The sequence below is a fragment of the Mesoplodon bidens genome (assembly GCF_964165515.1).
Source record: "Mesoplodon bidens genome assembly, chromosome: 11".
NCBI classification, from domain to species: domain Eukaryota; kingdom Metazoa; phylum Chordata; class Mammalia; order Artiodactyla; family Ziphiidae; genus Mesoplodon; species Mesoplodon bidens.
In genome coordinates, this window is record NC_138167.1 from 10,844,589 (window position 1) to 10,865,215 (window position 20,627).

At 38.3% G+C, this 20,627-nt stretch overlaps 1 protein-coding gene across 5 annotated transcripts in view; it reads right to left on the bottom strand.

Moving 5' to 3' along the window:
• Window positions 1-20,627, bottom strand: part of GUCY2C (guanylate cyclase 2C) — a 112,759-nt gene that overhangs the window by 42,580 nt on the left and 49,552 nt on the right. For 4 of the 5 annotated variants that reach the window (XM_081248126.1, XM_081248128.1, XM_081248127.1 and 1 more), the window contains 6 exons: window positions 20,178-20,393; window positions 17,393-17,514; window positions 15,854-15,950; window positions 13,724-13,841; window positions 11,559-11,694; window positions 2,727-2,812 (listed from right to left, as the gene is read on the bottom strand). In XM_081248126.1, coding sequence (XP_081104252.1) covers window positions 2,727-2,812; window positions 11,559-11,694; window positions 13,724-13,841; window positions 15,854-15,950; window positions 17,393-17,514; window positions 20,178-20,393 — 775 coding nt within the window. The remainder of the gene's footprint in view (window positions 1-2,726; window positions 2,813-11,558; window positions 11,695-13,723; window positions 13,842-15,853; window positions 15,951-17,392; window positions 17,515-20,177; window positions 20,394-20,627) is intronic. The other variant, XM_081248130.1, reaches the window with a different exon arrangement.

A 20,627-nucleotide genomic window follows, 5' to 3' on the forward strand; every position in this document is an offset into this window, starting at 1 on the left:
ATTAACCGTGCTGCCCAATGACATTTGAATTTCATAGCAATGTTTCTCAGCGAAACAAGGTAAATGTTACCAGCCAGGAGCTAGTCAAGATCCACTTGGTTCTCACCATGAACATGGATTTAAGCTCCTTGTGGGCCGATTAGTTTTCTGTTTCTTTATGACCATATGCTACAGCTGCCCAGCAGAGATTCTTTGGGTCTTTCTAGTTCAAGTCTTTCATTTTACTAATGTTAAAATAGAAGCAAGAAAAATTAAATGGCTAGCTCCAGGTCACATGACAAGGGAGGCAGCAGTGTCTTCCACAATATTAAGTTGCTATTAAAAGTGATGTCTTGGGCCTCCCTGGTGGCGCAGTGGTTGAGACTCCGCCTGGCGATGCAGGGGATGCGGGTTCGTGCCCCGGTCCAGGAGGATCCCATATGCCGCGGAGCGGCTGGGCCCGTGAGCCGTGGCCGCTGGGCCTGCGCGTCCGGAGCCTGTGCTCCGCAACGGGAGAGGCCACAACAGTGAGGGGCCCGCGTTCCGCAAAAAAAAAAAAAAGTGATGTCTTGAGAAAATGCACCATAGCTAACATCCATTATCCATATTTACACACGTCAAGGGGCTCCTAGAGAATTCTACATTTCTTAAGTTCTGTCAATTACATAATTTTTGAATCTCTTCTAGGCCTATGCTCTAATGTGCTTTCTTAGACACGGCACGCATTAGGTTTCCAAGATAAAAGGTTTTTTTTCAAGTAATCTGTCAATGGAAATATTAATATACCCTTAAATTACTGCTGCATATATTGAGTCAGTTTTGTAAGAGGCATCTGGAAAATGTTCATCCTTCTAAATTCACCATGCTCCCTCAAAACATTCTGGACAAAATTTTACATTCTCAGAATTATACTCTTAACTTGAAAACAGAATATAAACTTGCATATATTGAGGAGAGAAAATATCCTATATTAGGGGCTGGTAGATTATATCTCTACTGAGACCTACTCTGGTTATGGAATAACTTATCTATAGCCCTATGTTTTGAGAATTAATCCCTGTTTTCCCCATAGATACATATCATACAGCACAATTGATGGCATTAGATTATTGAAAAGTTCAACTAGACTTGCCCGTGGAGACAGCAAGTGCACAGAACCACATTTTTCATTTTGAAGAGCAATCATAAGGCTGACATAGAATCTCACTGCAGGTATCTATCTGCCTCTCTCCAAGGGAGGCAAAGGCATCATCCCAGGTGCAAATAACTTAGAGGGGCATGTAGTTATCTCAGTAGTTACTACTAGAAACTGAAGTATTGAGCAGATTTCATTTTAAGGTATTCCCATGGTATGATGCCAAATACAGCATTATAGTAAAGGTTCAGTATAAGTAAAACAATGTAACTAAAAATGATGCATTACTTTTCTGAAATGCTGCTACCCCTGTCCCGAACTTCTAGTTTAACTTTCTCAATCTGAGCATCTTTTCTCTAGCTTTCCACATTTCGCATCATAGATGTCTTTTACAAAGCTGGGCCAATACATACAGTCAATATATGAGTTAGGGATGTCAGAATGCTCATATTGGAAAATTACATGAAAAAATGACAAAATTTTTCTAGTAGATTCCTGGTTATGTCAGGACCTAACTTCTTAAAGAAGAAAAGGTTTCTACCTACCATTTGTTTGGTTAGAACAGTGGCTTCTAGTTCATGATGGGCACAACTCTGGGTGACATAAAGGCAGGTATTTTTGTTTTTAAATTAAACGCTTAGCAGCCATCAACTATGTGCCAGATAAGAAGCTAAGCACAGGGGCTTCCCTGGTGGCGCAGTGGTTGAGAGTCCGCCTGCCGATGCAGGGTACGCGGGTTCGTGCCCCGGTCTGGGAGGATCCCACGTGCCGCGGAGCAGCCGGGCCCGTGAGCCACGGCTGCTGGGCCTGTGCGTCCAGAGCCTGTGCTCCGCAACGGGAGAGGCCACAGTGGTGAGAGGCCCGCGTACCGCAAAAAAATAAAAAGAAGCCAAGCACAGGAGACATGGAGAAATGAGATCCACTCCCTTTCTTCAAAGAACCTACTATGTAGGTGTGTGAATCTATCTATCTATCTATCTATAGATAGATAGATAGATATGTATTATGTATATATAGTGTGTGAACATAAAGCACATATGTAGGTGTGTAAATATCTATCTATAGATAGATATGTACTATGTATATATAGTGTGTGAACATAAAGCATAACATTAGAAGGCTGTTTGTATGTGCCAGAGGGATTACACAATTAATGATTTTCATGAGACTTCAGAAGGAGAGAGAAGAGTTAATACTTCATTCAAATTTTTAGTTGTGGAAATGAATAAACAATTCTTAGGAAAAAACCGTCACCTTCTCATTGGTATCCCATCAACAGTCTGGTCTTTATACCAGTGTTTTCTGGGTGGGTATTTTTTATACAGTAAATAGAGTGGATATTCTGAATAAGAAGTTCTATGGGAGAAAATGTTTAAGGAATACGGCCCCAAGGGGGGCAAAATCGTAAATCTGAAATAAACTAACCTCTGGATTCTAAACATAAATTCTCTTAATTCCTTTGCTAGTATTGGGTTGGCCAAAAAGTTCGTTCGGTTTTTCTGTACGATCTTAGTTACAGAAAACCTTTTGGCCAACCCAACATTTGCCTTCCAGGATAACCCTCCTCACCTAGTCACTTAACCCCAAGTTCCTGATAAGAAGTCAGACATACTTTGTTGGTGTCCACAGAGGTGTACAGAAGGATCATAGTACTGTCAATATCCCCACAGTCATCCAAAGTCACAGGACCCCCATGCCCTAGGGCAAAATCAGAAAGAGTTAGAGGCCATTGTTGACTTCTTGACTGAAAGACCAGTTACATCCTGACAGAGGGTATAAAATAGATTCAAATTGCTCTATTTTACTGAAAAATTATTGACCTTAATGATGTAATCTGAGGGCATCTGGATTGGTTCTTGGCCCTGAGATCTCTGAAGGATATTTTTATAAGAGATGGTATTTAGTTAGAAGGAAAATTCTTTTTCATTGCCTTTAGAATGATGATGCTAAATGTAATCAGTCAGTAGATTTCTCTTGATTATTAGTGAAAAGTTTTTGTTGAGAGTATTTACTAAACTAGTGGCAGAGTGTTTGTCACTCCATAATCTAACTTAGATTGTAAAAAGGTCAAAATCCTTTCACTACCATGTATTAGCTGAACACATTGAAAAAGTTAAGTTGAAAAAGTTAAGTTATTTGAGTCTCAGTTTTCTCAACTATGAAATTATAGCCATATAGGATGAGCCTATGAAATGGCTGTTTAGGTAAAAGAAAAAAATTGATCAAATATCAGCAATTTCACATGGTTCAACATAATAGCTAATACTTATTTTCTGTTTACTAGACCAGGCTCTGTGCTAAGTGTTTTGTTGCATTTATCATTTTATTCTTCCCCAAATACCATGACATAGAAGCTGTTATTATCTCCATTTTATTGATGAGAAATGTGAGGTCAGAAATATTACTAACTTGTTCCAGGTTATAGGTACAGCTAGCAGTTGACTAATTGCTGCTTATGATCACAGAGCTGCAGGCAAAATGGTGGCAGCCACTGCCGTTGCATCTCCCCCATTGTTGAAGCCCTTCCCCCTCTGCTGATTGTGACTGTCAAGGGATGTAAAGGGCTGGTGCTCCCCTCAATCCCCCTTTGTTTTTCTCTTTTTCCCCTTTGAGAGCCAGACATTGAAGACTAGAATATTCAAGCAACTGCATATATGAGGGAAATTAGAAAGCTACTACACATGCCCAGGGGAAGGCAGAGGCTCAGAAAAGACCTGAGAAGACCTTAAGTTTATATCTCAGGCTGATCCTCAGCAGAGATAACCTACAACAATAAAAACAAAAACAAAAAGCAAAACCAAAAAACAGCAAACCCTGGGGAATGAGAAAATTCCCCATTCCCCATGTGATTTCCAGGATTACTGATTATTAGATTCAAATGTCCAGTTTTCAACAAAAAACACAAAGCATACAAAGAAACAGGAAATATGGTTCATTCAAAATAAGAGGAAAAAAAAAAACCCAATGGAAATTATCCCTGAAAAAGACCTGATGGTGGATCTACTAGACAAAGGCTTTAAAACAACTGTCTTATATGACCCAACAATCCCACTACTGGGCATATACCCTGAGAAAACCATAATCCAAAAAGAGTCATGTACCAAAATGTTCATTGCAGCTCTATTTACAATAGCCCAGAGATGGAAACAACCTAAGTGTCCATCATCGGATGAATGGATAAAGATGTGGCACATATATACAATGGAATATTACTCAGCCATAAAAAGAAACGAAATTGAGCTATTTGTAATGAGGTGGATAGACCTAGAGTCTGTCATACAGAGGTGAAGTAAGTCAGAAAGAGAAAGACAAATACTGTATGCTAACACGTATATAAGGAATTTAAGAAAAAAAAATGTCATGAAGAACCTAGGGGTAAGACAGGAATAAAGACACAGACCTACTAGAGAATGGACTTGAGGATATGGGGAGGGGGAAGGGTAAGCTGGGATGAAGTGAGAGAGTGGCATGGACATATATACACTACCAAACGTAAGGTAGATAGCTAGTGGGAAGCAGCCGCAAAGCACAGGGAGATCAGCTTGGTGCTTTGTGACTGCCTGGAGGGGTGGGATAGGGAGGGTGGGAGGGAGGGAGACACAAGAGGGAAGAGATATGGGAACATATGTATATGTATAACTGATTCACTTTGTTATAAAGCAGAAACTAACACACCATTGTAAAGCAATTATACTCCAATAAAGATGTAAAAAGAAACAAAAAACAAACAAAAAAAAACTGTCTTAAAGATGCTCAAAGAACTAAAGGAAGGCATGGATAAAGTCAAGAAAATGATGTATGAACAAAATGTAAATAGTAATAAAAAGGTAGAAAACCTAAAAAAGAAACCAGAAAGAAATTCTGGAACTGAAAAGTGCAGTAACTGAAATAAAAAATTCACTAGAGGGATCAAAGGCATATTTAAGCATGCAGAACAAAGAACTAGTGAACTTGAATATAGGACAATGGAAATTATCAAATCTGAGGAACAGAAATAAAAAGGATTGAAAAGAAGTGAACAGAGTGTAAGGGACCTGTGGGACACCAGCAAGCAGACCAATACATGCATTGTGGAAGTCCCAGAAAGAGAAGACAGAAAAATGGGTAAAGAGACTATTTAAAAAAATAATGGCTGAAAACTTCCCAAAATTTGATGAAACACGTGAATATAAGCATCCGAGAAGCTCAATAAATGCCAAGTAGGGTGAATTCAAAGAAATCCATGCCAAGGCACATTATAATCAAATTGTCAAATGCCAAAGACATAGAATTTTGAAAGCAGCAAGAGAGAAGTGATTCATCACATATAAGAGATGTTCAATAAGATTTATAAGCAGATTTCTCATTATAAACTTTGAAGGCCAGAAGGCAGTGGGCTGATATATTCAAAATGCTAAAAGAAAAAACTGTCTATCAAGAACGCTTTATTCAACAAAGCTGTCCTTCAAAGTGAAAGGAAAGTAAGACATTCTAAGATAAAAGTTGAGAGGGTTTGTTACCTACCACTAGACCTGCCCTGTAAGAAATGTTCAAGGGAGTCTGGCAGGTTAAAATGAAAGAACAATAGACAGTAACTTGAAGCCATGTGAGGAAATAAAGATCTCAGTAAAGGTAAATACACAAGCAATTATAAAATCTAGTATTATTGTAAGAACAATGTATTACTCCACTTTTTGTTTTCTACATGACTTAAGAGATGAACAGGGCTTCCCTGGTGGTGCGGTGGTTAAGAACCCGCCTGCCACTGCAGGGGACGTGGGTTCGAGCCCTGGTCCAGGAAGATACCACATGCCGTGGAGCAACAAAGTCCGTGCACCACAACTACCAAAACTGCACTCTAGACCCCGCAAGTCACAACTACTGAGCCCACGTGCCTAGAGTCTGTGCTCCACAACAAGAGAAGCCACCACAATGAGAAGCCCACACACTGCAACGAAGAGTAGCCCCTGCTCGCCATAACTAGAGAACGCCTGTGCGCAGCAACAAAGACCCAGCACAGCCAAAAAAAAAAAAAAAGAGAGAGAGAGAGAGAGAGATGATACATTAAAAAAAATTAGTCTAACAGCTGGTATTACTGTAATTTTTGCTTGTAACTCCACCCTTTGATTTTGAAGCAATTTAGGAGACTAATGCTTAAAAAAACATTAGTTTCCAACTTGGACACAAAGTATAAAGATGTAATTTTGCAACACCTATGTCTGAAAGGGATGGGAATGGAGCTATTAAAGGAGCAGAGTTTCTGTATTCATTGAAGTTAAACTGGTATAAAGTCAAACTAGAGGGTTATAATTTTAGCATGTAATCCCCATGGTAACCACAAAGAAAACAGCTAAAGCTCATACACAAAAAATAAGAAAGGAATTTAAACATTTCACTATAAAAAATAAACAATATAAAAGAAGACAGTCATGCAGGAAATGGGGATAAAAAAGCTATACAGAATATAAAGAACAAATAACAAAGTGACAGAATAAATCTCTCCTTATCAGTAATTATTTTAAATGTAAATGGATTAAATACTCCAATCAAAAATAGAAATTCACAAATTGGACTTAAAAAGTGATACAACAATATGATGTCTATAAGAGATTCACTTTTGATCCAAAGACAGAAATGGGTGGAAAGTGAAAGGAGGGAAAAGGCTATTTCATGCAAATAGTAACCAAAAGAGAGCAGAGGTGCCTATACTAATATCAAATAAAACAGACTTTAAATCAAAAAAGTTTACAAGAGACAAAGAAAGAAATTCATTCTATATTAATAAAACATTCAATAAAGCAAAAATATATAACAAGTATAAACATTTATGTAACTAACAACAGACCAACAAAAACTATGAAGCAAAAATTGGCACAAGATAAACAGTTCTACAATAATCCTTGGAGATTTTAATACTCCACTTTCATTAATGGATAGAATAATAAGACAGAAGATAAGTAAGGACACAGAGGACTTGAACAAAATGATAAACCAACTAGATATAAGAGACAAACTACAGAACACGCTACCCAACAACAGAATGCACATTTTTCTCAAGTGCCTGTAGGACATTTTCCAGAATAGACCATATGTTAAGCAACAAATTAAGTCTCAGTAAAATTTAAAAGATAGGTATCATACAAAGTATCTTCTCTGACCACAATGAGCTGAAGTTAGAAATCAATAACAGAAGGAAAACTGAAAAATTCGCCAATTTGTGGAAATTAAACAGCACACACTTAAACAACCAATGGATCAAAGAAGAAATTACGAGGGAAACATTTTAAGACCTAGAGACAGATGAATATAAAAATACAACACACCAAAACTTATGGGACACACACAGTGAAAGCAGTGCTAAGGGGAAATTTATAACTATAAATGCTTACATTAAAAAACAACAAAGGTCTCAAATCAACACCCTAACTTTACAACTTAAGGAACTAGTTAAAAGAACAAATTAAACCAAAAGCTAGCAGAGAAGGAAGTTGTAAAGATTAGAGCAGAGATAAATGAAATACAGAATAGAAAATCAATTGAGGAAATCAATGAAACCGAAAGTTGGTTCTTCAAAAAGTTCAACAAAATTGACAAACCTTTAGCCAGATAGAGTAAGGAAAAAAGGAGAAGACTTGAATTACTAAAATCATAAATGAAAGTGGAGACATTACAACCAATTCTAAGGAAATAAAAAGGAATATAAGGCAGTACCATGAGCAACTGTATGCCAAAAATTTGATAACCTAGTTGAAATGAACAAATTTCTAGAAACACAAAACCTACCAAAACAAAACCATGAAGAAACAGAAAATCTCAATAGGCCAATAACTAGTAAGGAGACTGAATCAGTAGTCAAACATCTCCAGACCCTCTACCCCCTAAGAAAGGGCCCTGAACCTAATGACTTTACCAGTGAATTCTACCAAACATTAAAAAAAATAATTAACAATCCTTCTCAAACTTTTCCAAAAACCTGAAGAGAGAGAAACACTGCCTAACTTATTCTATGAAGCCAGAATTACTCTAATACCAAAGCCAGACAATGACACTAAAAGAAAACTACACACCAATATCCCTTATGAACATTGATCTAAAAATCCTCAACAAAATATTTGTAAACAGAATTCAATAGCATATTCAAAGGAGAATACAACATGACCAAATAAGATTAATTCCTGAAATGCAAGGATGGGTCAACATATAAAAATTAATCAATATAATACACTACAAGAGAATGAAGAAAAAAACCACATGATCATATGAATTGATGCAGAAAAAGCATTTTACAAAATTCAATACTTTCATGATAAAACACTCAACACACTAAGAACAGAAGGAAACTACCTCAACATAATAAAAGCCATATATGAAAAACCCACAGCAAACATCATACTCAATGGTGAAAGACTAAAAGCTTTTCTTCTAAGATCAGGAACAAGGCAAGGATGCCCAATCTCACCACTTCTATTCAACATAGTACTAGAAGACCTAGCCAGAGCATTTAAGCAAGACAAAAAAAAAGGCATCCAAGCTGGAAAGGAAGAAGTAAAATTAACTCTGTTCACAGAAAATATGACTCTATACGTAGAAAACTCACAAGATCCCAAACACAAATAACCTTTTATAACTAATAAAAGAGTGCAGCAAAGTAGCAAGATATCAAGTCAACACAAAAAAATCAGTTTCATTTCTATACACTAACAATGAACCATCAGAAAAGGAAATTAAGAATACAGTTTCATTTAAAATAGCATCAAAAAGAATAAAATACTTAGGAATTAACTTAACCAAGGAAGTGAAAGACCTGTACAATAAAAACAACAAAAGATTTCTGAAAGAAACTTGAGAAAACATCAATAAATGAAAACACATCCCATATTCAAGGATTGAAAGACTTAATATTGTTGAGAAATCAATATTACCCAAAGCAACTGACACATTTAATGCAATCCCTATCAAAATCCCAATGATATTTTTTTCAGAAATAGGAAAACTCATCATAAAATTCATATGGAATCTCAAGGGACCCTGAATAGCCAAAACAAATCCTGAAAAAGAAGAACACAGCTGGAGGACTCACACTTCTTGATTTCAAAACTTACTACAAAGCTACAGTAATCAAAAGATACTGGCATAAAGTCAGACAAATAGACCAATGGAATAGAACAGAGTGTCCAGAAATAAAACACTGCATATATGGTAAAATGATTTTCGACAAGGGTGCCAAGACAATTCAGTGGGTGAAAACATAGTCTTTTCAACAAATGGTGCTGGGAAATTTGATATCCATATGCAAAAGAATGAAGTTAGACCCTTAGATAATGCCATATACAAAAGTCAACTCAAAATGCAGCCACAACTTAAATATAATACGTAAAACTGTAAAACTCTTAGAAGAAAACGCAGGGCAAAAGGGTTGCAACACTGAATTTGGCAATGATTTCTTGGATGTGATACTAAAAGGCATAGGCAACAAATGAAAAAGTAGACAAACTGGACTTCATGAAAAGTTTAAAAATTTTGTGCATAAAAAAACAGCACAGTGAAAAGACGTCTCACACAATGGGATAAAACACTTGCAAATCATATATCTAATAAGGGATTAATATCCAGAATATATAGAGAACTCCTAAAACTCAACAATAACAACAGAAAACAACACAATTCAAAAATGGACAAAGGACCTGAACAGACATTTTCCAAAGAAGATATACGAATGACCAATAAGCACCTGAAAAGGTACTAGACATTACTATTCATTAAAGAAATGCAAGTCAAAATGACAATGAGATACCACTTCATACTCATTAGGATGGCTTATATATATCTCTCTCTCTCCACATCAACACACACACACACACACACACACACACACACATATAAATAAAAGTGTTGTTGAGGATGTGGAATATTGGAACCCTTGTGCACTACTATTGGTAGGAATGTAAGATGGTATAGCCATTGTGTAAAACAATATGATGGTTTCTCAAAAAATTAAAAATAAGATTTCCATATAATCCAGCAATTCCATTTCTGAGTATGTTCTCAAATAAATTGAAAGCAGAGTCTTGAAGACATCTTTATACACTGATGTTCATGGAAGCATTCTTCACCTTAGCGAAAATATGGAAGCAACTCAAGTTTCTATCGACAGATGAATGCATAAGCAAAACGTTGTATATAATATGATGGAATATTATTCAGCCTTAAAAAGGAAGGAAACATATCCTACAATATGGATGAAACTTGAGGACACCATGCTAAGTAGAATAAGGCAAGCACAAAAAGAAAAATATTATGATTCCATTTATATGAGATACATAAAAATCATAATCGTAAGATTATATGGTCAAAATTGTAGTACAAATCATAAAGACAGAAAGTAGAATGGCGGTTTCCAGGGGCTAGAGGGAGGGGAGAATGGGGAGTTATTGTTTAGTAAGAAGAGAATTTCGGTTTTGCAAACTGAAAGTTCTGGAGATGGAGGATGGTGATGGTTGCACAACGATATGAATGTACTTAATGACACTGAACTGTACACTTCAAAGTGGTTAAGATGGTAAATTCTATGTTATGCGTATTTTACCACAATAAAAAAAACTGAGACAAAATGCACATAAAGTCACTAGCAGAACTTGGGATACAGGGAATGATTAATGACTCCCTCCCTCCCTGCATCTTCAGGGGAGCAGAAGTGATCTCTTCCTGTCATTGTCCTACCCCACAGATGCTGGTACAGCCCTCAGTCTTTACTGATGGGTGTCTGCTGCCCTCTGAAGCCAAGAGAAGAAGGCTCACTCTGCAGCAGGATAAAGGTTTTCCAGAGTAAAGATTTCAGGCAAGTTAGAGAAGTGAACCGTCATTTGTCTTTTATGTAATACACATGAAATCTAAAAGGAAATTTCTTCCTAATACCTGGATGAGATCTGGGAAATGAAAGACAGAAGTTTCAATAGGGGTTTGTGTAGAAAAGGAATGTTGATCCATGTGGTTCAGAGGGACATGTACTGGGAGGTTTTGGATGGCATTGCTATGAGAGGGTTTTTAGTTAGAGACGTAACACAGGGTCCTTGATCCCTGAAGGACAGAAAGGGAGACATGGAAGGACGAAAATCAAACTGCAGCTACTTCTCTTCTTGCTGGTCTCTAAGCAGAGTCAGGACATCACTGCCAAAACGCCCTGTGATGAGCTTGTTCATAAGTATAGGGCCTGAGCTACCTGCTCTTTCTTTGATATCCAAAGATTCTCAAGTTCTGAAGCATAAACTGGGGTCTAAAGATTATAGCATCCCCAAGGTTTATGCAATTATGTTTGCCTCCAATTAAGTTAAAGGTATTTAGCTGTTAATCTGTTTATTGCCACACCCTCTCTCTCCTTCCCAAAGTCTGCCCACAGGGCCCATATTTTATCAGATTCCTCTAGAAACTGTTAGGTAAGTGTTGTTTGCTCCTAGGAAACCGGTACCTTCAAAAGTGACGTTCCTGAAAGCATGAGCAAATTTAGAGGTGGTAACTTCTTTTCCATTTTCAAGAAATATCTTCAACATGTGTCCAAAGAGCAAGACTCCATTAAAGTAGGCAGCAGCGAAATCATCTTTTGCCTGAATGGTAAAGGAAAATCTTAAAATGAGTTCCAAGAAAAAAAAAAAGATTCTGGTCTTGAACCTGGAGAAACACATTCTTGGGGTCAGCAGGGTAACTGGAAAGGTGAAGGAATATTAGGGGAATTGTAGGGGTGGTCTTAAAGGAAGTTTTGGAAAAACTTTTCTTGGGCCAGGGCTCTTTAGCATCCCCACGTGACAATTCTGTCCTCTCTTGGGATCAATAAACTGCAAACCCTGCCTTTAGTGAAGTATATAAAAGCAGCTGCACTTCCTCCTTCCCATGATGAGAAAATACTTTACTTCGACCAGGAAGGACAACATACAGCATTTTCGATTCCTGTAAGGTTTTATATAGAAATAATGCTTTCATTTAAGAGGAAAAGAGAACAGCAACAAAAACAACCCCACTGCCTTTGAGTATCCTGGTGGGGTGGGAAGACTTTTGATTGGATGATACCATTGAATTTGCTTTGGAGATAGTCCTGATTGGGTGTTAGTTCAAGCCACAAAGGTCTGCCCTGCGGAACATAAGAAGGGGGCCAGAACTCCTCTGCCTTTGCGACAGTTGTGTGGTTGTCTTCACAGAGATGGGCTATGGCTTAAAAGTTCTGTGCCCCCGAGACCACATGAGTTCTGTCGGCTCAGACACTTTGGAACTCCCACCTGTGAAGCATCAGACTTTTGCTAGAGCCTAGAAGCTGTGCAAATGATATGTGAATACTACACCCAGAAGTGTATTTGCTAGAAAATATAAAAAGGAAAAACTAAAACACTTCTCATTGGTTTCAGTGTCTTTTGCTGAAATCATCCCTTCATGACATGAAAAGAATCAGTTAAGACCCAGTCCCCAAAGGGGTTGCAACCCCTAATTTTGGCAGGGTTGCAAAACACAGGGCTTAGAACTGCTAGTCTAGGCAAAACTGTGATTCTCTCAAAGGTCCCCAACTTTCCTCACTGCTCTTTGGGCCTTGTCATCCCAAAGTTGTTCAGGGTCCTCAGGACAGACTGCCCCTCCACTTCCCTCTCCAAACCTGCTCTCAACTGTGTCTGAGGGCAGAAAACATCCGATGAATTTAGTCGCGTTAAGGTGCAGTGACTGATAAAACCCAAAGTGGTATTAGCGGCAGGGGTCTTGCATTTAATTGAGACATTAATGATTTTTTTAAAATATATTTTTAAAATTTCTTTATTTTCTTCCACTGTGTCTGGTCTTCTTTGCAGCGCGTGGGCTTCTCTCTAGTTGTGGCGTTTGGGTTTTCTCTCTCTAGTTGTGGCGTGCGGGCTCCAGAGCGCATGGGCTCTGTCTGCAGTTTTTGCGGCACGTGGGCACACGGACTCTCTAGTTGAGGCATGTGAGCTCAGTAGTTGTGGCGTGCGGACTAAGTTGCCCCGTGGCATGTGGGATCTTAGTTCCCTGACCAGGGATCAAACCCCCGTCCCCAGCATTGGAAGGTAGATTCTTTACCACTGGACCGACCACCACGGAAGTCCTGAGACATTAATGATTTAATGTCCAATTGGAGGTTCTTTTTCTGGGACAAATGCTAAACCAGATGGGATGCTGGGATAAGAGGAATAAACCAGGCCTCGCCTGGACAAATTTGAACAATGGCCAACCAAATTAAAAAAAAAAAGGACAATGTCTTAACCTAGGAATATGTAGCTCTAGAGGTAGAACTGTGATATCAGGGCCAGCAGAAAGTTGCTTTAGGATGTAGGGGACTTCATTTATCTTTCATTGTTTAATTTCTACCTCCCCTACGTTAGCAGGGCTTCTTCTGATCTTCCAACACTGTCATTTCTGTTCTGATGTTCCAGCAGTGTGCAATTTGCTGTTGATCTAGAGCCTAGCACAGTGACCTATAGTAACAGTATTAGTAGCAGGAATCCTGCTATTGGCCTCAGTTGAGCGAATTGGAACAAGTGAAAAAAACGAATTGCTCATTTTAGAATTTGGGTCCCAAATGGAAGGATGATATTTTACCCTTGCCAAAAAAATAATAATATATATGTATATGAAGCTTACCAGTGATAAATTCTTGGAGGAAGAGCTATTTGAGACAGAATTTTCAGGAGGCAGTGTCAGAACAAGAACATTTTTCATATAGTCAGGGGCTGTAACATTGTCCATGAAGTAGTGGTCACTGGAATAAAAAGTACAAGTTTCTCATGAAAATTAGATTCCTCCAAAAATAGAAATGGAGCTTCTACAATTCATACAGCAGCCTTGAAATAGTTTAAAACATCTTTTTCCTGCAAAACGTTCTACTTTTCCCAGATAAGTTCCTTCTACACCTGCTACCCTGAATAGCAGAAATTAGGCAGCTGTGGTTAACATACACAAATGGAAAGGAAGATCAGAACACAGATACTTATATGAGGAAGCTTTTTTGGGGGCTCTGGGCACATAAGCTTGTTTTCAAGGCTTAATGACTCTTGGGTTTATACCTGGAAACTTTCTTTTCCGTAAGTGCTCATAACACTTTATAGAGATTTAGGGATAGGACAGAGAGAAATTTTATGAATTAAATTTACTTTCCAGATGGTGAAACATAAGCATGAAAAGACTAAGCATTTTCTCTAACATTGTAAGCTTCTTAACATTAGATTATCGGTCCTTGTATCCTCAACTCCTAGACAGTATTTGGTACACTGTGGACCCTCAATACCGTCTGGGATGGCACTGCCAATCATATGGGTCCCAAGCTTCCTAATCATTTTAATGTTTTAATATGCAAATAATCTAACAAGCTTGAACCGCTGTAACTAGGATGACCATCATTTAATAGGCAAACAGTAGGTGAACACATCTATGTACAGAGAACTGTGTTGAATAGTTTGCGCATATTGTCACATCTAATCCTAAAAGCACCCTTATAAAGTAGACATTTTTATTCTCACTTTACAAATGAGAATCTCAAGATATACTAAGTAATACCCAAGAGTCAAATGAACCAGAAGTGTCAGAGTTAGAATTTGAACCCAAGTTATGTCTAGTTTCAAATGAATCTATCTCATGAGCATTCCGAAACAGACCCAGAGGTCCTTAGGGAATAGTGACAAAAGAATGCCAACACTTTGGCAGTTGATTGAGGATTTGCTAAAAATAAAATTACACCAGGCTTGTTACATTGAGGCCTCCTTGCAGAGGGCAAAGCAGCTATTGAAAGCAGCTATCAATGTGGTTGTAGGAATAAAATGTTGATCATTTTGCCCTCTTTTTCGTATTCTGCAGCTAAAAGGCTCGGTTGACTAAATTATCTTTGTGAACAAGATAGGCCTGCAGTTCCTATGCTTCATTTTTCTCAATACTGGGACAAGTGCATTTAGTGTGGGTGAAATGACTAGGCTAATATGATATAGTGCAGGAATAGCTTCTGGTCTGAATACGGACAGGGAATGATTAATGATCCAATCAGATAAGTGAAGTCATATGATCTAGCTGATGGGGCAAGGGACACAGGTGTACCCGCAACACCTTTTTTAAGCCTAATCTGACTCAGATATTACCTTTGCACAGTTTGTTTGTGGGGTCTCCAACCATGTTAGAAAATGAGTAGTAAAAAGAGGGAATGTGATAAAAGGTAGTTTCTGTTCTCCAGAATTTCCTCCCCTTAGTTCCAGATAAGTGCAGAGGAAAAGATCACCACCCAATAACTATACCACAGAGGGCAAAGAATAACTGTGTAAATCAAATTCACTTAACGGGAACTTTTCTCTTACCGAAGGTGGCTGAAGGAAAAATAATCTAGGACCAAAGACCATTAGCAATTGAAGGCATAGATAGGGCCCACGTTCTCAGAAATATGATTGGGATATTAGTTGATTTATTACTGCCCGGAAAAAAAACACCTTAAAATCAGGCTGAAGACCAGGATCTTTGTTGAATGAGCGTGCGGGTTTAACAGGGATTTCATAAAACTTTTGTATTTGACATGATAGTGATGTCAAAGGTATACAACCCTGCTAAAGCTATAATTCATTAAATAAGAATGAGGGTGTGATAAAGAAGAAATGAAACACTGGTTAAAGTATTATCTTCACACAGAATCCCATTTTAGGCTGTGTAAAACGTGAGAAAAGAGAATATCTTCCAGAAATCCTTAGAGTATTTCCTTTCTGAAAGGAGGAGAGTTCTTCCCAACATGATACCTACTTGAATAAATCCACGAGAATAATGACAGTGTCTTCAGCCACTGCTTGGTCACCCTTGAGGACGTTGATGGTGTTTGGCGTACCACACACAACAATCACTGCAGGAGACAGAGTAAGACAGGGAGAAGAATATACAGTGGTCTACTCCCAAGCAGGACGGGAACCAGGGGCCTGAATGTGAACCCAGGAAGGCCACGCTACATTCGTGTTTTAAGATGAACACCAGTTCCTCCAACTCACTGTCCCCTCCTTTTATGTCTCATTTACAGTCACAGAAGAAGAGGAGAACTGCATGGGATCTTAAAAAGAATCATCTGGTCCTTCCCCTTAATTGTATTGATTTAAGGAGACTGTAGCTAAAATGTCAATGAGATAAAAAACTGGTGGATGAATAATTCTGATAGTCAAGTAGTTGAGTCTGGCTTAGTGCTTATTCCATTACACGAGCCTGGAGTAGTTATAGAAGCTATTTTCAGGGGTAAGTGAAGGGCACTGCCACTTGTAAAGTAGCTGGAAAAGATATAAATGAACGTGAGAATTTATGAAGTCTTCCTAAGCACCTTTCCTTGGGTTTTGGTTGCAGCTTCTTAGCTCAGAACTCAGTGATTTCAGTGATCGAGTTCCAGTCTGATTCTCTAAGCTCTCCTATCCACTGCAGTCAGATTTCCCAAATGCATGGCTTGATGAGTAAGATGAATAAGCTGGGAGACACTTCATGAGATCTGTTCACACTGTGTTGTCCAGTTGAACTGTAAACACTTTAGGGACATGAATCATCTTATATTTCTTGTTCCCCATATCTTGGTTAATGTTTTGCATATGGTAGGCTCTTAATATGGCAAATGCTTAATTATAACAGCAACTGATATTTCAAGCGATACCAGGAAATCCTGACAAGCAAGAACATTTCCTCGTAGAAAATTCCACAGTTGATTCCTTTGCTCCTGATATATTCTTATTTGCAAAAAGAATTCTGTGGGAAGTGAAATAAATCACCAAATAACTTAGTATCCCATTGGCTTTTCACACTTGGCCTATAACTGAGAGATCATTAGGCAGGTAAAATACCGACAGAGTAAAGCAAAGTGAGACAATCCTTGCCTACCTGGTAATTTTGCTTAAGGCTACATATCAATAAATACATCCTCTTGGTCACCAGGGGACCAGGGTTCAGAATATTTGAGAATTCGTCACAAATCCAACAATATATTAGATTGTGGTGAACTTAAAAAGCAGTTTACTAATGGTGGATCGTGATATCATTTTTGGCTTATAAAAGCTGGATTTTAGCATCATCATTACTTTCATAATGTTAATATATTTGCTCAATATTACTTTGCTAATTTCTCTCAGAGGATAAGGTTTTAATCAGCAAAAGGAACAGTATAACGGAGGTGCATGCAGCTACAGATCTCTGCAAATATACAAAATATACAGTAACGATGATAGCTCTGTGGTGGTAGATTTGTCAAAATGACTCATAGGGAGGTGGCAGTTGTGTGGACGTAGCTGGCCAAAAATTATCTTCATGTCTTCTTACCATTGCTTTTCCTGTTCTGGCCCATTAAGATATGCTGAAACTCATTATCTCTTCTCAGCGTCTCCCTGAAGGTAAGTTTCTGAGAAAAATGGGAAACACTACTCTCCAGGGCATTGAGGTACCTAGAACAGAAAAAAAAAGAAACTCTAAGAAATCAGCTTAGTTTCTTCATGGCTTTCCATGTTGTTAGCTCACTGTTTACACAACTGTCCAGGGACTTGTCCACCTAAAATTCATTTCTACCACTAACACAATAGACAGTACACAGCATGATACCAATGGTTAGGACTAAGGACATCTAATTTAGGGAAAGTTTTAGGGAATCTTCATGTATATATACAGATAGTAGACATTTGGCAAATCCCTTATAATGGCTTCTTGTTATTTGCTGAAGGAAGACTATTCTGCTTGTCCCATTATCACAGATAAATGGAAACTTTTGAATCTATAGTACAAAAATTCAGAGTTGATAGGAATAATTTCTCCTACTGTGTGAAACGGACTTTTTTTTTTTTTTTTTTTTTAATAAATTTATTATTTATTTATTTATTTATGGCTGTGTTGGGTCTTCGTTTCTGTGCGAGGGCTTTCTCTAGTTGCGGCGAGCGGGGGCCACTCTTCATCGTGGTGCGCGGGCCTCTCACTGTCACGGCCTCTCCTGTTGCGGAGCACAGGCTCCAGATGCGCAGGCTCAGTAGTTGTGGCGCACGGGCTTAGTTGCTCCGCGGCATGTGGGATCTTCCCAGACCAGGGCTCGAACCCGTGTCCCCTGCATTGGCAGGCAGATTCTTAACCACTGCGCCACCAGGGAAGCCCCGAAACGGACTTTTGTGTGCTCTAAGTTCATCCCAGAATTTCTAGGATGCTACCTTAGGGTTCATTCTTGTTGTTCCCTGGATGTGTGTTCCCAGTGGTACCCTATTTTAGTCCTCTGAATGCTTTGGTGGAGAGCTACTGCAGACTCCTTCAAGAGGTTCTTTCTGCCACCTTTGCTGGAGTTGTGTGAGCCTTGTGATTTTATTTTAGCAATGGTACCCAATATCCTGTTCTCCCCACCACCCTTATTCCTCTGAAAAGCTGTGAGAGAAATGATTTCTAACTCGTGTAGGACAGGCAGAATGCATATTCTCTGCTATCGTATGTTGCACGGTAATATGACAGCATTTACTTCTGGTCTCCCTTCTCCTTGCCTGTAAAATGGAGATCATAGTACTTGTTCTCTTTTCTTTAGAAGGTTTATTTTCATGAAAATATATTTATTGGGACTTCCCTGGTGGTCCAGTAGTAAAGAATCCACCTTACAATGCAGGGCACGTGGGTTTGATCTCTGGTCAGGGAACGAAGATCCCAAATGCTGGGGCAACTAAGCCCGCGTGTCACAACCACTGAGCTCGCAAGCCTCAACTAGAGCCTGAGTGCCGCAACTAAGATCCGACACAGCCAAAAAATAAATAAATAAATGAATAATAAATCTAAAAAATATATATATAAATACTTATTGCTAGGTCACTTATGCCATTTGGGAAGAATTAGAAAAAAATTTAGTCGATGTATTTACGATTACATAGACACTTTATGTCAATCACATTGAGACAACAAAATAAATCAGATCACTGTTAACTAAAAAACTCTATGAGAAAATGCAACTTTTGAAAATATGTTTAAAAAACATTTATTCAGAGTTCTCAAGACATGTAACACACTCCATATGATTCCTTTTTATTAATATGAAACATTAGCTGCACACCCTATAGAATAAACGTTCATTATTTAATTGAATCTGTAGAGCTCATATCCTAAGACTGTCGGCCTCAACATCAGACTCTCCTTCTTACACCACTACGTTCTAGTAGTTAATAACAATTTAGGTAGAGGTCAGGAAGAACATCGTGGCCACCTTGAATAACTCCATGCACTCCTTTTAGGAAATAAATATTAGGTAACTTTTTAAACATGTTCTTGAAAAGACATTTTTCATTTGCTGTACAGCAAAACTAACACAACATTGTAAATCAGCTATACTTACTCCAATAAAAATTCTTTTAAAAAGAGACGTAGATGTAGAGAATGGACATGTGGACGCAGTGGGGAAAGAGGTGGGTGGGACGAATTGGGAGATTAGGTTTGACATAAATACACTACCATAAGTAAAACAGATAGCTAGTGGGAACCTGCTGTATAGCACAGGGAGCTCAGCTCGGTGCTCTGTGATGACCTAGGTGGGAGGGAGGTCCAAAAGGGAGGGGATATAGATATGCATATAGCTGATTCACTTCGTTGTACAGCAGAAACTAACACAACACTGTAAAGCAATTTTACTCCAATTAAAAAAAAATGGCTTCAAACCAAAAAAAAAGAAAAAGAAAGTGCTTAGTGCAATGTTTGGCAAAAAGTAAGGACTCAAAGAAAGTTGCTGTTAAAATAAAACAGACATTTTTTATCTGTTGCTACTGATTTAGATCATGGAATCAGTGAACTGTTGTACACTTCCAAGTGAAATTTCAATTTGACCTAAAGTTAATGGGTATCTACTTCAGAGAGCTATGCTTAATATACGTAGTTCAAACAGGAGTAACAAACAGCCTTATCTAAATATATCTACAGCTTAAGAATGAAATCAATTAAATGTAAGCTATGTACCACTTGTGTGTAAGAAAGTGGGCTGGTTTCCATTCCCAATGCTACTATTCATGGAAGCCATGTCTGATAATAACTAGTGGCCTGCTGAGAGTTTATGGCTTCTCTCCCTGCTAAGTGCCAGAAGGATATTAATGGTCCTGCTTACCAGAAACAGTCCTCAGACTCGGTACCATTCTTGAAAACATAGGCAGTGTTCCAGGAAAAAGTTTTGAATGGAAAAGAATTGACCTTCCAAAAGTCAGCGAAGAAGTACATCAACTTCCTGGCTGGAGACATCAGCCTGGTTAAAGTTTCTTTGTAGTCACACGTCAATCCAAAACTTCCAGCTGAAATCATGGGATAGTTCAAATCTGTGTCAAGGCTATGCCAAGAGGTGAGAGAGAAACCAGTATCAGGATTAACCTAAGTAGCACAAATAAGATCCCCCTTTAAGCTGTTTCAGCATGTGGGTATAAATAACAAAAATGAAACAGGGTCATTCAAGCAGGTGTTCCATGTGTATAGGTCTGTCCCTCACAGGTGAATCTAAAACAATATTTACTGAACATATGCTATGTTCTCCGCATACTCTGGGTGTTTTCTTGTATATGTGGCT